At 52.8% G+C, this 15,671-nt stretch overlaps 1 protein-coding gene across 1 annotated transcript in view; it reads right to left on the minus strand.

The window, feature by feature from the left end:
• The window catches only part of DNAH3 (dynein axonemal heavy chain 3), a 173,778-nt gene that overhangs the window by 64,520 nt on the left and 93,587 nt on the right, over positions 1-15,671 (minus strand). Inside the window, 6 exon segments of the mRNA XM_045589319.1 lie at positions 5,438-5,543; positions 8,095-8,195; positions 10,404-10,645; positions 13,419-13,530; positions 14,761-14,895; positions 15,407-15,626. Of these exon segments, the coding sequence (XP_045445275.1) occupies positions 5,438-5,543; positions 8,095-8,195; positions 10,404-10,645; positions 13,419-13,530; positions 14,761-14,895; positions 15,407-15,626 (916 nt within the window).

Consider the following 15,671-nt stretch of genomic DNA (forward strand, 5'->3'; position numbering starts at 1 on the left):
GAGGGAACCAAATCTGGAGAGCATGACTGGCTGTGGTAAGTGTGTGAGTGCTCTGGAGGGACGTGGAACCCCTCGTGTCATTGGTACCCGAATACGTCTGGAAGACGTGCCATTAAGACCACGGGCCTGAGGATTCAGAAGATGTTCTGACCTCCTGGGAGGGCCCCTCAGTCAGGAGAGACATGGAATCCTCTCCTAGAGGGATCCTCACATGGAGAGAGGGATGGAAACCTCTCCCAGGACGAGGTAAGTGGAGTGAGCCGTTGCCTCACATGCGGGAAAGTGATAGGAGACTTTCCGAAGTTTGAGTTTGGTATCGGCGGGCGACATGCACCCCAGGATGGAGCCGGCAAAGTGTGGCCGGCGTGGCAGCGTGGGGCCTCCTGGCAGCATTGGGTCGGAGGGGGTGCTTCCGTGGGGCTCAGTCTGCATGTTGGAGTGCGGCTGGGCAGTGGTGGCCTCACTTGGGGAGCAGGCATCTGGGTTAATTTTGCTGGCTGCCTAGAGAAGGGGAGGTGGAGCCGGGAAGCCGCTGGGGTGACCCATGCTTCCTTCTCAGGGGGGAGCCACCTGAGCAGCGTGGCTGGGGCTGCGGCGGCAGCAGCCTCGCTCTGGGGCCTGGGCCTGTGTGGTGGCATTGGGTCAGGAGAAGAGGCCTCATGGGCAAATTTCTGTGCTCTTGTAAAGGCGAGAGAGAAGTGGACCGCTCCCAAGTCTGGTTTTAAGTTGAAATGTTGCTGTTGGGTGCCCTCTTGTTGGTTGTTGTGATTTTCTGTGTTGTGAAGGTTCGGAATGGCCAATGGTGACTCCTTCTAGTGGGTGGCCAGCTTTCAATGTTGGAGGGCCACCGGTTGGCGTGAGGCTGTTGTTTGGTTTGGCTTCCATGGAGCAGGAAGACTGTTCTCAGGAGCCCTCTGTCTGTTTCTGTGTTCTTTGTAAATTTGCTACTCCCCCCCCCCCCCCCCCCCACAGAGCAGGCAGGAGGTGGGGGAGGGGAGATACGTGGCGAAGCCACTCCTCAAGAAAGTTTTTATGCATCTCGAATTTCTGTGCTCATGTAAAGGGAAAAGGCCAGTTCAAAACGAGTGTGCATAGTTTTGGGCTGTCCTTAAACTCTTTTCTGTGTACAGAATGAGTTTTAAAAATGGTGGAGATTAACTGGAAAATAAATTAAAACTGGTTTCCCTAGGCATTGTAAGCAGCTTTTGAAATTTCCTGCCCTGAGGCAGGAACTAGATGGTAATGGTAACAAGTTACATATGAATGGCTGGGGTCTTCAGCTGAAGAATGTGTTCATTGGCATTTGAATGGCTATACCCATCTTTCCCTTTGTCCAATCCCTCCCCCAGTGATCTACAGGGAATGGCCAGATCTGTTGCTGAAACTTCTCCCTAAATAAACAGGATGTAAAAGAAGGAAGAGACATAGGAAAGTAAAGTTTAGATTTGCCCCATCAAAAATCTAGAGAACAGAATTGAAGCTCTTAATTATTATGTCTTGTATTTTTCTTAGAAATGTAATGTTATTAATCTAAAAAAATGCCAAATATATTTGACTTACCAGCTTTAAAAGTTCAAAGTATAAATTAAATTAGGAAGAGTTAATTGCAGTAACTAAGTGCCTAGAATATAGCAGGCTGAACTGTATTATTTTAAGTCAGTTTTTCTGAAGCAATGTTTTAATGTAACATATGAAACTTTTATATTTGATCTGTTTTGTTTTGCTTTATATGCCATTGTTGTCATTTGTAATCACATTGTAAGCTTGAATTTGGGCTTGTACCTGCATCTTGTATTTTGTAAACTTTGGGAGTCATTTTTGGTTTCAGTCATGTGTGTCTACTTTATAGATTTAAGTAGACTTCATCACAAAGGTCTATAATTTATTTAGACAGTGTTAAAACAATGTGAAAACCATTATTTGTATGATTTAATCCCCCTGCGACTGCTTGGACAATTTTCACTGGTATTCTGAAGCGGGGAGTAGAGGGGGGCTTAGAAATGCAGATAAATCTGTATCTGTAGGAAAAATGCGGCATTTTAAATTTCAAGCAGCTGGAGGCCTGGGAACAGTGTACTGGACCCACTCCCTCCTCCCTTGCCTTTTCTTTAAAATTTGAGGCATGGTTATGTATTTTGGGAAGATAAGATTTTTATAAAAGTTATAAAGAAATGTCCTGACAGGTTAGCTAGGAGAGGCAAGCCTGTTAGTTTCCTGATGGGCACTGGGGCAGCCTATTTAGTCTTGAGAGAGCTGATAGGATCCGTACATCAGCCCAGGAAGCCACCGGACAAACTGCCTGTTTTCCTTGAACATCAAGAAGGACTGTGGTCCTCGGAAGGAACACGTACTGGGGGAATGCAGCTGTTGAACTGGTCCAAAGTGGAACAACGGGCCTTTGAGGAGCTAACGAAGGCTCTCATCTCAGCAGCTGCCCTAGCCTTGCCAGACGTCGTGAAGCCCTTCCACCTCTACGTGAGAGGTAAGGGGCATTGCCAAAGGGATTCTCACTCAGACTCTAGGTCCCTGGAAGAGACCTGTTGCCTATCTGTCGAAGAGACTGGACCCTGTCGAAGAGACTGGACCCTGTGGTGGCAGGGTGGCCAACATGCCTCCGGGCAGTGGCCACCACAACATTGCTGGTGAAGGAGGCAGATAAGCAGACTCTGGGCCAGGAGTTAACCCGGATGGGCCAAGCTTTTCTCCTGGACCAGCCCTGGATCTGGTTTCATAAGACTCTGGCCATCAACCCTGCCAGCCTGCTTCCAGATGATGATGATGATGATGATGATGATGATGATGATGATGGAGGAACCCATTCATGACTGCACAGAGGTACAAGGTACTGTTCATGGATGGAAGCAGTTAGGTTCAAGATGGGACCTGATATGCAGGGGCAGTGGTAGTCACCCTGTACCACACCATTTGGGCACAGTTCCAGAACTTTTGGCCTTAATCCAGGCCCTTTGATGGAGACACTGTGCCATTCACAGAGAAAAGAGGGTTACCAACTGCAGCCGGAAGGAATCGGCTGAAAAGAAGCAAGCCACCGAAGGACCAGATGATTGGTGTATCATCCAGATGACAGACTGTTGGTCCCAGAGGCTCTAGGTCAGAGTTGCCCAGTGACACCAGGTTACCCACTTAAGTGTCACCAAGACTTATGAGCTTCTGTGAGGCAGAGTTGCTAGAAGTACTGTCTGTGCACAGGTAAATGCTAAGCAAGGTAAGGGGGGTCCCACTTGGAATTTGGGTCCCAGGGAACTTCCCCAGGAGAGCATTGGTAGGTAGATTTCAAAGATTAAACCACCAGCATTAAGGTCTAGTTTTTGTAGACACTTCAGATTAGGTTGAAGTATATATATACCTCACTAAGACAGAAACTGCCTCTATAGTAGTCAAGAGATTACTCCAGGAGATTATACCTCGATTTGGGCTGCCAGTATCAGATAACAGCCCCACCTTTGTAGCCAAGGTATCTCAAAGTATAGCTCTAGCCTTAGGACAGGCAAAAGTGAGACTCTGGAAAAGGGGTTTAACTAAATGTGTCCTAGAACCGGTGAAAATTGGACCAACCCCTTGCCCTTTGCCCTCTTATGGGCCAAGTGTATCCTGTACTGGGACGGGTTCCCCTCTTTTGGGGATCATGTATGGTAAACATCCCTCCATCCTTCCCAGGGTCAGGGAGAAACTGAAAGCTGGAATTCATAACCATTCCCTTGCTTAAGTCCTTATAGGCTCTGCAGTTTGCCTTTCCAGCTGCACTGCCAGTGCCCACCGCAGATCCTGTATCCCGGGAACTCAGTGTGGGTAAAGAAATTCACTGCCCAAGGACTCAAAGGGATGCTAGACTGTTATCCTGAGCACGTCCACTACTGTTGAAGTAGATGGCACCCAGATCTGACTACATGACTCCCAGCTCCTGCATGGCCTGGATCCTGGCAACTACAGGCCAGGAGGAGAACTGATGCCTGCAGGAGGGGAACGGGACTTCAGTGAGGACAATACTGATGCGAACTGTGGTACTAAGGGTCTTAGTAACTGTATTTGTTGTTTATGCTGAAGGAAGTAGGCTGAGTCAATGATTTGACTCATGCACATAAGACAAGGGGGGGATGAGAGAGCAGGGTGGGACGAGGATGAGCTCCTGACTCCACTGTGGGGCAGGGCGGAGTTATCCTCCATTAACTGGACCCTAGCCCAATCAGGGTCAGCCAAAGCAGTGACATCACCACCAGAGTAAAACCCCAGGGCTTGGCGAAATTCGCTCTCTCTTCCGCCATGCTGGGGGTGTGAGTGGGACAGAGCCCATGCTAGCATGGAAAAGGCTCTTTTGTTTATTGCATCGGACTCGGCTCCCTGGTGGTCCTTGGGGATCACAAAGTCCTGGCGTAACAATCAGGAAGAACGTGAGTGACACACAAACCACGGGACCGGACGGACCGGTAATGGGAAAGGGCAGGACAGACGGAGCAGGCTGCAGGGAGGCCTCCTCCCGCTCAGAGGAGTGTGCGAGCTTTAGTCAGGAATGCTCCGCTGGTCTGGGCCAGCTGTGCCCCAGGCCACTCCCCGTGGCCTCAGGAGGAGGTTGGGGGATCACTCAGGATGTGGGCCCGGCTGCCTGGTCGGGGGGCCTTAGAGAAGGAGGCTCTCCCACGGAGCTGGGTGGCAGGTGGCTCTGCCTCCCCAGGTGACATGGGCAGGGTTTCCAGGAAGCGGAGCGCCAAGTTCAAAAGGCTTGAGGTGGGAGGCCAGGCCGAGGCTGGAGGGGGCGGGTGTGGGGTTGGAGGCTGGCAGGGCGATCGGAACCCCAGGCTCTGACAAGGGTGAGCCTTGGCGCTGGGTCCCCAAGGCTCCGTGCCTGCTGGGAAATGTGTCTGCATAGACGTATGTGCTCAGGCAGACTGCACACGCATGCACATGTGGCGGGAAGAGGCCGTCCTCAGGCTCCCAGAGCCTCCTCAGTGGGAGTAACGCCTTCTAGGCTTCACCGTGGGAACCTGTTTGGGGAGCCAATGGAGGCAGGGAAAGCTGGGCCCCCCAGCCCACTCCGTCCTGCTCCCTTAGGCTGGGTGGCAGGTGCCCCTGCCCTGCAGGCCACCCCTTTCAGGAAGGGGTGGGGATGAAGCTGCTGCCACCGGGAGAGCAGCCACTGACTCCAGCTCCCTGAGGGGTGCAGGCTGGCCCCCTTCTTCCAGGCAGAGCCCTTCCAGAGCCTTCCTCTGGGGAGTGGGAGGGTGACCTGCCTGCCACCACAGGATGGGGCTCAGGCACCGCCTTCTCCGGGATGAGGAGGTGGAAGGAGAGCTGACCTCACCGCTGTCTCACCACACGGAGAAGGGGGGATGCAGCCGGGAAGCCAGGCGCCCGGGGGTGGGGAAGGCGGAGGCCTCAGAGGAGAGGGGGAGGGGGCACTGGGGTGGGGGCAGCTGCTCACCAGCTCCTTGTGGTCCTCGGTGAGCACGGGGGGCAAGGTGTCCATGTAGGAGTCCTTTAGGGGTTTCCAGCCCAGCTGGTGGGGCTCCATGTAGATCATGCCGCACCTGGGAGCAGGGACACCGTGCTCAGTCGGGGTTGGGGGGCGGGGGGGGGGGGAGAGGTTGCAGGCCGCCCAGCCGTTTGGCCAGGAAGGGGGGAGGGCACGGTAAGGGTGCTTGGGACCCAGAGGACCAGGTTGGGATCCCAGCGTCAGATCCTAACTGAGGGGTCATGGGCAAGGCTTCCTTCCTGTCCCTGGTTCTCCCTCCCTGGCTATAACTGCGGAAGATAAGAACACAGTTCCCGTGCGGCTGTGATGGTTAAGGTGCGATAAAGGGTTTAGCCTAAAATAAAGTTAGTGCTGTGCCCAGCACCCAGGATGTTCTTGGCCAATGGCAACTGCGATCGTTACACTAGTGTCAGTGTGTCCCCTGTACTGACATGCAGCTTCTCTGTGTGTTAATCCTCACCGAAGGACACTTAAAATTTTTTTCTAAAATTGATTTCAGAGAGAAAGAAAGAGGGAGAGAGAGAGAAATATCAGTGATGAGAGAGAATCGTGGACCGGCTGCCTCCTGCACGCCCTGCACTGGGAATCCAGCCCACAACCCGGCCTGTGCCCTGACCCGGAATTGAATCCTGACCTCCCGTTCATCGGTTCATCGGTAGACGCTCAACCACTGAGCCCTGCCCGCCGAGTCCCAGGGATACCTTTTCCATTGACTCTTAGACAGAGTGCAGGGAGGGGTAGAAAAAAAAAGAAAAATCTATGTCAGAGACACATCAATTGGTTGCCTCCTGCAGGTACCCCGAATGGGGCCAGGAATTGAGTCTGCAACCAAGGCAAAAGCTCTTGACCAGAATCGAACCCAGAACCCTTCAGGCCACGGGCCGATGCTCTGACCACTGAGCCTCACGCCAGAGCCTGACATGCCAGTTTTATGCAGCACGTGTTCTGTCTGTCACAGCCAGGCGGTCTCTGTTTCGTTACCAGCCCTGCCTCTCCCGCACTGACCCCTGGGGCGCACCAGCCCCATGGTAGGTCCTGACAACCTCCATCTCCGAACATCTCTCCTTTGGTCTGTGTCTTAGACGTGAGGGATCATGGCTCAGAGGGGCTGAGTGATGGGAAGGAGGTCACACTGCTAGTGGGTAAGGGGCATGACCAGCTGGGAGCCCAGGTTGGTCTGACTGGCCATGTGTTCTTTCTGCTCCCGCGCATCATCTTGGGGAGCGTGGGACAATTAATTTTATTTCACTTTTCAAGGACGCCAGGCGCACAGGATTGGATTAATTATTATCCCTGGCATACGCATCATTAGCATGGCCATTATTCCATTTTCTTTTTAAATCCTCACCCAAGGATGTGTTTTTCATTGGATTTCAGAGAGAGAGCAAGAGAGAGAGAAGAGAGAGAGAGAGAGAGAGAGAGAGAGAGAGAGAGAGAGAGAGAGAGAGAGAGAGAGAGAGAGAGAGAGGAAGGGGATGCGGGCGGGGGAGAGAGTGAGGGAGAGAGAAACATTGATGTGAGAGGGAGACATCGATCCTTTTGGTGTACGGGAAACGCTCTAAACAACAGAGTCCCCGGTTGGGCAGCGTGGCCTTTCTTGGTTAATGTTTCAGTAATGCAAGCATCCAGGAACCCACCACCCAGACAGAAGCTAGAATCTTGACAATCACCTTCCAACCATAGGGGCTCCCTTGTCCTGGTCCTGGCTCTACCCTGAGGTAACAAATGCTAAACCCTGCATTCACCTGTTCCTTGATTTTCCTTCTGACATAGCTTATGTCAGCTCTGTGTGCTCCTAAAGTGTATATACACTTATTTTAGTTTTTAACCACTTAAAAAGGGGCACTATGATGTATGTAGTATTGTGGGTTTTCTTTTTTTTTTTTTCCTTTTAAAAAATATATATTTTATTGATTTTGTACAGAGAGGAAGGGAGAGAGATAGTTAGAAACATCTATGAGAGAGAGTCATCGATCAGCTGCCTCTTGCACACTCCCTACTGGGGATATGTCCGCAACCAAGGTACATGCCCTTGACCGGAATCGAATCCGGGACCTTTCAGTCCCCAAGCCGACGCTCTATCCATTGAGCCAAACCGGTTTCGGCTGTGAGTTTTCTTTTATACAGAATATTACTAAGATTTTATCCTTAACATATTTAACTTAGATCTATCCACAGAGTTGCATGTCAGTACAATTCATTTATTTTGGTGCTATATAAGTATTACAACCGGTGACTTTATTAAACATTAAGTCACTCCTTTCAAGTGGGCATTTGGGTTGTTTCCAAGTGCTTATTACTGTGAACAGTGCCACTATGAAAATTCTCATATGTGGGCAAAGGTCTGCATTGTACGTGGGCAAGGGTGTCTTTGGGGTATACACTTGGGAGCAAACATGTGGGTCCAGAGGCATATGAAGCTTCAGTCTTAGGAGATAATGTCAAATTCTTTTCTGATGTGCTTACTTGTTTTGAGCCTATGACCAGCAATGCATATTAAGGACCAATTTTCTGACAACTCTAAGTGACAACAAATAACGTGATCTCCCGGCACTCAAACACACTCCCAGCCTCGCCCACTGCTCAGGGTGGAGCAAGTGACCCACCTGCTCACGGTGGCTGGCGAGGCCTGCTCCAGGTCTGCTGGCTCGAAGATCAGACTCATCTTGGAGCTCATCTGTATGATCTCTCCACTCATTAAACACAGCTGAAAGGCAAAGCAGAGGGTGGGACTCTCCCTGCAAGTCAGAGACCTCGATGGGCACACGGATGGTGGGAATCCATCCACAAATGTGTCTTAAGCTCCTACTGTGTGCTGGGTACTTAAAGTAAAGCAGGCAAAATCCCTGTCCTCAAGGGCTTTACATTTTGTTGAGAGGGGACAGGTGATAAGCAAAATATCTCTATATATAAAAGCCAAGTGATGGAGTGGTGGGATGACCAGAATGACCAGTTGACCAGTCATGATGATGCACACTGACCACCAGGGGGCAGATGCTCAGCGCAGGATCTGCCCCTTGATGGTCAGTGTGCTCCCACAGTGGGAGCACTGCTCTGCTGACTAATATGAGTGACTGCTGCCACAGTGGGCCAATCCCTGCAGGCTACCCCCCTACCAGTGCACGAATCTGTGCCCAGGGCATGTAGTATACTATACAAATGAGTAAATAAAAGAGAAAAATCAAGCAGAGTAGGGGGTTGCAGAACTTCAGTCGGGGTTGGGGGAGTTGTAGTTAGTAAAGAGGCCAGGGAGGCCCTGGTTGCAGCAATAGAGGAAGGAGCCAGAAGCACTCAGACCACATCACGTTTCCTGGTTCTTTCCCCAGTGTTTACTGTGGAACTTGACTGCACCCTCTTCGGCTTTATGTGCCATCTTCCACAAAGGACTTCTTTGGAACCCCATGGGCTGGTCAAGGACTAGAGTGACCAGACTGTCTCCACAAACCCTTTTCGGAGGAGGAAAGACATGGAAGCCCCATGCCATGGAGAAAGTGTGCAGCTCCCAGGACAGCGCCATCGGCACACGGGGGTGTGTGGGGCGGCTTCCCAGACACCAACAGGGCTCCAGTGAGATGCCAAGGATAAGACGCCTGTGGCCTCAGCCTCCCCAGGAGGTGGGCAAGAGGAACCCCATCTCTCCTAAACAGCTCCCCATGTTACCTGGCCCCCACCTAACACTCCCGGAACAGGCACCGTGCACCCAGGAAGGCCCAGCTGGAGGGGCTGGACCACAGCGGGGTCATCGCTGGGTCGAGAATGGAAAGATCCACCCACACTTGGGAGGCATGATTTACACCAAATCTTGGGATCTGAGCGCCTCACTGGCTGTGACTCTTTATACTTCCAATCTGATGCCCATCGGACACACTCGCACAGTTTGTCAAACCACTAGCATAGTCCGTATCATGTAATACAATTTATTTCTATTTTTATTTGTAATATAATAAAAATTATGCACATGCTATGACTAGGTCTTCCATGGTGAGTATAACTCCCTCTTCATCTTGTGAAATTTAAATATAGTAGTATGATAGTGACATATAGTCATATAGGAAATCTTCCTTAAAATATGATTCATTTTATTATATTTCAAAAGTGATACAGTACTTGCTCTATGCAGGCACTATGATAAGCAGTTTGAAAATATTAACTTACCTAGTCTTCCTAACAACACTGTGAGGTAGGTATCATCAGCCCTCTTTACAGATGATAAAACTGAGGTACAGAGAGTCTAAATAGCTTCTCTGAGGTTACACAACTGGCCAGCAGCGGGCAGGATGTGGACGCAGGCTGTGTGGCTCCAGAGTCCAGGCTCATTAGCCACCACACTTCGTGGCACAATGTATCTCCACCGGCTGCTGCCGCAGCGTCTCCAGCCCACTGGCCTTTGCCCACCTCCATCAGGGAGTGGAATCTGTTTCTCCACCCTGTGGCGCACATGACCAATGGAACTCGGAAAAAGTGACCTGTGCCCATTTCAAGCACAGCTCTTAATGTCCTAGAAACGTCCCCCCACTGCCTCTTAGGAACATTCCAGAAGAAGTGCCACAACCTGGGGCCACCAAGTGAGAAACCTGAGCCCTGGGGAGAGGCTCAGAGGATGAAGTGCTATTAGGAGAGGAAAGGAGGGAGAGAAGAAAGGAAGGAGGGAGAGGGAGGGAAACAGAGGGAGGGAGAGAGAGAGGGGGAGAGAGGAAAGGAAGGAGGGAGAGAGAAAGGGAGGAAGAGGGAGGGGGAGAGAGGAAGGGAGAGAGGGAGAGAAGAAGGGAAAGTGAGAAAGGGGGAGAGAGGAAGGGAGGGAGGGAGAGAAGGGAAGAATGGAGAGGGAGGGAGAGGAAGGGATGGAAGGAAACGGAGGGGGAGAGAGAGAGGAAGGGAGGGAGAGAGGAAAAGCAATGTCAGACTCAGCAGCTACCTTTTTGTTGTCGTCCAGAACAGTGTTCATGTTTTCAATCCAAACGGCATCCACAGGCCCATCAAATACGATCCACTTGCGATCCTCAGACAGGGAGGACGCTTGCTCCCGGAAGGCGTTGGCCAGGACGCCATCGGTCCACTCGTGGCTCACTTGGTCGAAGCACCCGTACAGCTGCCCCATGGTGATGGCCTTGGGGTTGATGATCTTGTACTCCACGGCAAACTCCCCCATCTGGTTAGCTGGGCAAGAAGGTGCAACCCGCGTCACAAAGGTTCTGGTAAGACCAGAACATCAGACCAGAGAGAATGCCATCTCAAAGGCCGAGCAGCCACGATGAATGTGCCTCCAGAGAAGCCTTCTAACCTGTGCGTGCAGCTTTTACAGATTGCCAGGTCATGACAACCACGTATTTCTCACGCAGGTTCTCTGAGACTCACCTCAAGCAGGTGAGGCTGCCGCGAGGCGTGAAGAACCAGCTGGCCTACAGGCGCCCGGCCAGCTCCACTGGAGATAAAGAAACTGCCGAAGGGTAAGAGATTCTGGAAAAGGGTGGCTACTTGTCTTTCTCTACTGGAAGGACTGGCTTAGCCTTAAAACCCCTTCACCAGCTGCTCAGAAGTGCCCCTGAGAACCGCACCCGTGGCGGCCGGACCCCGAGTGCCAGGCCGTGATGGCACCGCAGTTGTGCTTAATGACCTCTGCTTCCTGGCCCTTCAGCAAGGAAAAGCTGGCATGCTTGAGCCACGAGTTAAAGGAAGAACCATTTCTGCAGAATCCCAAAGCAAAGAACTGGAGCAGCCTCCTTTCCTAAGCTGTACTCAGCTCTCAGAATTACGAGAGTGTGAAATGCCCAAATGAGTTATGAGGGCCAAGTTAGTCACACACACAAAAAAACAAAACAAAACAAAACACAAAACTAAAAAATCCAACAGCAACTCAGTTATCCCTTGTTATTAGGAAAACATCTTATATAATAAAAGGCTAAGATGCAAATTGCCCCCTTGACTGGGGTCAACTGGCCAACTACCCGTGTCCCTTCCCCTCAACCACCCCCACCCCTGACCAGGCCCCCCACCTTAATCAGGGGTGGGCCAGCCCACTAACCACCCGTGGCCCTCTCCCCATTTGGCCCATCCCCAATCATCTCCCCTGACCCCGACTGGGGGCGGGCTGGCTCACCAATACCTGTGGCCTCTCCCTCTGGCCGGCCCATCTTGATCAGCCTGATCAGGGCCAGAACCCACCTGTGCATGAATTCATGCACCAGGCCTCTAGTCTATAATAATAAAAGTGTAATATGCTAATTAGAATAGACAGCTGAACAACCTTCTGGACGTCATTCTGGACATCCTTCAGAATGAAGCCATGGTGGCGGGGGCTGAGGCTGAGGTTATTAGGGGTAATCAGGCAGGCAAGCAGAGGCAGTTGGGGGTGGTAGGCAGGCATGCAAAGTGGTTAGGGGCGATCAGGCAGGCTGCCAAGTGGTTGTGGTGATCAGGCAAACAGTGAGGTGAGTAGTTAGGGGCAATCAGGCTGGCAGGTGAGTGGTTAGGGGTGATCAGGCTGGCAGGTGAGTGGTTAGGAGTAATCAGACAGGCAGACAAGTGAATAGGGGCCATCAGGCAGGCAGGGAGATGTTAGGGGCTATCAGGCAGGCAGGCATAGTGGTTAGGGATGATCAGGCAGGCAGAGGCAGTTAGAAGCAATCAGGAAGGCAAGTAGTTAGGGGCGATCAAGCAGGCAGGTGAGTGGCTAGGGGCATTCGGGCAGGCAGGCAGGCGGTTAGGATCCAGTGGGATGCCAGACTGCCAGTTTAGTCAGGGATTAGGCCTAAAATGGCAGTCGGACATCCCCCTAGGGTCCCAGATTACAAAAGGGCTGGGCTGAGAGGCCCTCCTCCCCTCTGCACGAAGTCCCTGTACTGGGCCTCTAGTGTTAAAGTAAAGCCTTAGAAGGGATCGTGTAAGCACAGCCATGAGGCCCTGCTTTCAGAACCACAGGCTTGCGTTTCACTAAAAATCCTCCCAAAATGGTTTCTCTGGCAAAAAATATAGCTTCCATTTGCTGAGGAGGAACTGCGCCAGGTTAGTTACTGGCATGATCTCATGTAATTCTCACAACAATCCCATTTACAGCTGGAAAACCAGGGCTAAAAGAGGCTTAGTCATTTGCCCAAGGTCTGGGTCTGATTAACAGTTTAGGTCTCATCCTCTACATCACATGTGTCAAACACAAGGCCCGCGGGCCAAATCCGTCCCGCCAGGCCTTGCAATGTGGCCCGCACCGCGCTGTCATCACTGCACTCCGCTGCGTTTCCATCACAATGACAGTTTATGACTGTTCAGTAAACCATTCGGCCCGAGATTTAGGCTGGATTTTAGATTTTGGCCCCTTCTCTGATTGAGTTCGACACCCCTACTCTACATTAAAGGGAGGGAGGAGGGAAGGAGGGAAGGAGGGAGAGTCTTGGGGAGGAGGGAGGGAGGGAAGGAGAGGGGGGAGGGGGGAAGGGGGAGGGGAGAAGGAGGGCATGAGGGAGGGAATTGAGGGAGGGAGGGAAGGAGAGGGGAGAGGGGGGAGGGGGGAGGGGAAAAAAAGGGCATGAGGGAGGGGAAGGAGGGAGGGAGGGAAGGAAAAGGGGGGGATGGGGGGAGGGAGGGGGGAGGGAAGGAGAGAGAAAGGGGAGGGGGTAGGGGGGAAGGGAAAGAGGGAGAAAGGGGAGGGGGGAGGGGGGAGGAGGAGGGAGGGAGCAGGGAGGGAAAGGAATGATTTGCTTTTAGAAGTCCGTGTTTTAGACTCTCACTGGGAAGCCCTGGAGAACAGCTGCCCAGCAGGTGAGGAAATGCCTCCAGCCCCAATGGACACAAGCCCTGCGGGAAGCTCCGCCCTCTGGTTCTGCTTGCAGACATCTGTGCCAGCTTCTGCTCTGACATCACCACCCAGAGGTGGCACAGAACACCCCAAACCAGCCCAGGCCGGCCCGTGCTGCCGGCAGGGCAGGTGTGAGCGCACCTCTGTGCAGGTCGCCCAGAGCCGCAGCCAGCACTTTGTAGGCGCAGGTCTTGCCCCCCATGGGGTCTCCGACAATCATGTAGCCGTGCCTGACCAGCATCATCTCGTAGATCTGGAGGAGACAGCAGACAGACGTCAGTCAGTGCCGACGGGAACTGAGCGGTGCCGGGGGCCCCACAGTCACACTGCCCTGCTGGGCCAGTCTTTGGGGGGACTCGTCACTTAGCTGCCTTTTGGGTGAATTAGTGTGCATCTCCGATTGCTGAGGAGATTGGAACCACCTTCGCTCTGGCCCTGTCTGTGCTCAGCACCGAGGGGTGCACTGAGCCTACTGCAGTCTGCTCAGTGGCACAGACCTCCCTGAGCCTCGGGGCTGCCCTCAGGAGGGTGGCTGACCGCGGGCACAGCTCTGCGCCGGGCCGGCTGTGCTCAGGGACCATTGTTTCTGAGGGACCCTCTGTTTTCTTACTTTAAACATCCTGTCCCACTGCAGCTCACAGTCAGTGTCACTCTGCATGAGTGGCCAGATAGTCATATGCTGTACAAGGCCCCCCATGTCCCCCCCCCCCCCCCACACACACACACACTACCACCTCTCCGTTCTGTGCAGGAAAAGGAGAAGGTGGCCATTAACAAACTGCATTTCTGTTGGGAACGCCCTTTCTCGAGGCCTAAATGCTGCTCTGACTTGACTGGGACTCTCAGGAGGAGAGATGCACCTCTGAGCTGGGTCCCCTATAGGACACAATATAAATGTCCCGGCCATTGGCTCGGGGACGATTCTGTCACTGCACCACCCGCAGCTGATCCTAAGCTTTGGCTGAAGCCGCTTGGAGAGTGAGGCTCTTTTTCCTCCTGGGCTTGCACCCAGGACAGTCTCAGCCGGAGGTGCTGGCCAGCCAAGAAGGAGGTTTTAAGGCAGAGAGAGCCAGCCCAGACCTGGAGAGACAGACGCCTGGGGCGTGAATGGAAACCTGGCTACTGCCCTACTATTGGGGTCCAGTCGGTGAATAAACCCCCTGTGTTGCTGACGGCGGCAGCTCCAGGCAGGGTTCTATCACCGGGGATTGAGGATCCGAGTAATTCAGGGTCCCGTGCTCCAAAGGGAGGACCCCAGCTACAAAAAGCAACCCCGAGGGAGATAGTCAGGAAAAATGGTGGATTTTAAACGTCAGCTTGGAAATTAAGTGAAGGCCTAGACTCTAGGCCCTAGAGGGTAAGGCGCCTCCATTGCTCCCTCCACCTCTCTCCAGGCAGCTGGCGTTGCCGAACGTTTATTCCCAGCGGAGCACTGGGTTCGTGACAGCGGGATAGGGATAAACGCCCCGGAGCCCGCGCCCACCTGGATGATTTTCCCGATGAACCAGGGCACCGGCTGGAGCTTCATCTTCTGGATGTTGTCCTTCAGCGCCTCCACGAAGACCTGGTAGTCTGACTCCGGAAGAACGACTCCGGGGAACAGGTCCGATATGATGCCCTGTGATCGGGGTGAGAGGCGGTGAAAGGATGGGATAGCAGCCGTGTGACCCTTCGTGGTCCTAATGGGACCTGTACAAACTCCGTGAAATCCCAAGCCGCATTCCTTGCACCAGCACTCCGCCACAGTCCCCTGTGCTGGCCTCATCTGTTCAACGCCATTTCCCTCCCAAATCACTAACAGCCAGCAGACATTTAATGAGCCTGTGCTATGCTCCACTCACTGTGCTGGGAGGAATAGGAGTCACGGGTTCTATCTTAAGGGTTCTATCTTAACGGCACTTACCATTGGATAGTAAGGTAAGTGTGGCAAGGAAGAGACATTAAAATTATAAAAGGAAGCTAAGTTTGATAAAAAACAATTACTCCTCAGAGAGAATATTACGCCATCAGTGAAGCCATCTTTGTTAAAATTGGTGACCAGACAGCAATGTTGCCGTCCCCATTGTTACTAACGTTTGGGGGCTACCTGGCAAAGGGTCCTGGCTGTCAGAGGGGGTCCGGAGCCGCACCTGGAAGAGGGGCACGTCCTGCGCCAGGAACTTGGCCAGGTTCACGTCCAGCAGGGCGCGCAGGAGCAGGACGCTTTCATCTTCCTCCGGGTACTTGAGCTTGAGGTTGCCAGCGGCCGTGAGCACGGACTTGACGGCGCGCATGCCGTAGTCGTAGTGGTGCTGCGAGGACAGCTGCTCCGAGCACAGGCGGTAGGTGGCCACGATCTTCTGGGCGAGGCTGGGGAGAGAGATGGTCTGCACCCGAGGGAACACGCCTGGCCCT

This window comes from Pipistrellus kuhlii, unplaced genomic scaffold (genome assembly GCF_014108245.1).
Source record: "Pipistrellus kuhlii isolate mPipKuh1 unplaced genomic scaffold, mPipKuh1.p scaffold_m20_p_31, whole genome shotgun sequence".
NCBI lineage: Eukaryota > Metazoa > Chordata > Mammalia > Chiroptera > Vespertilionidae > Pipistrellus > Pipistrellus kuhlii.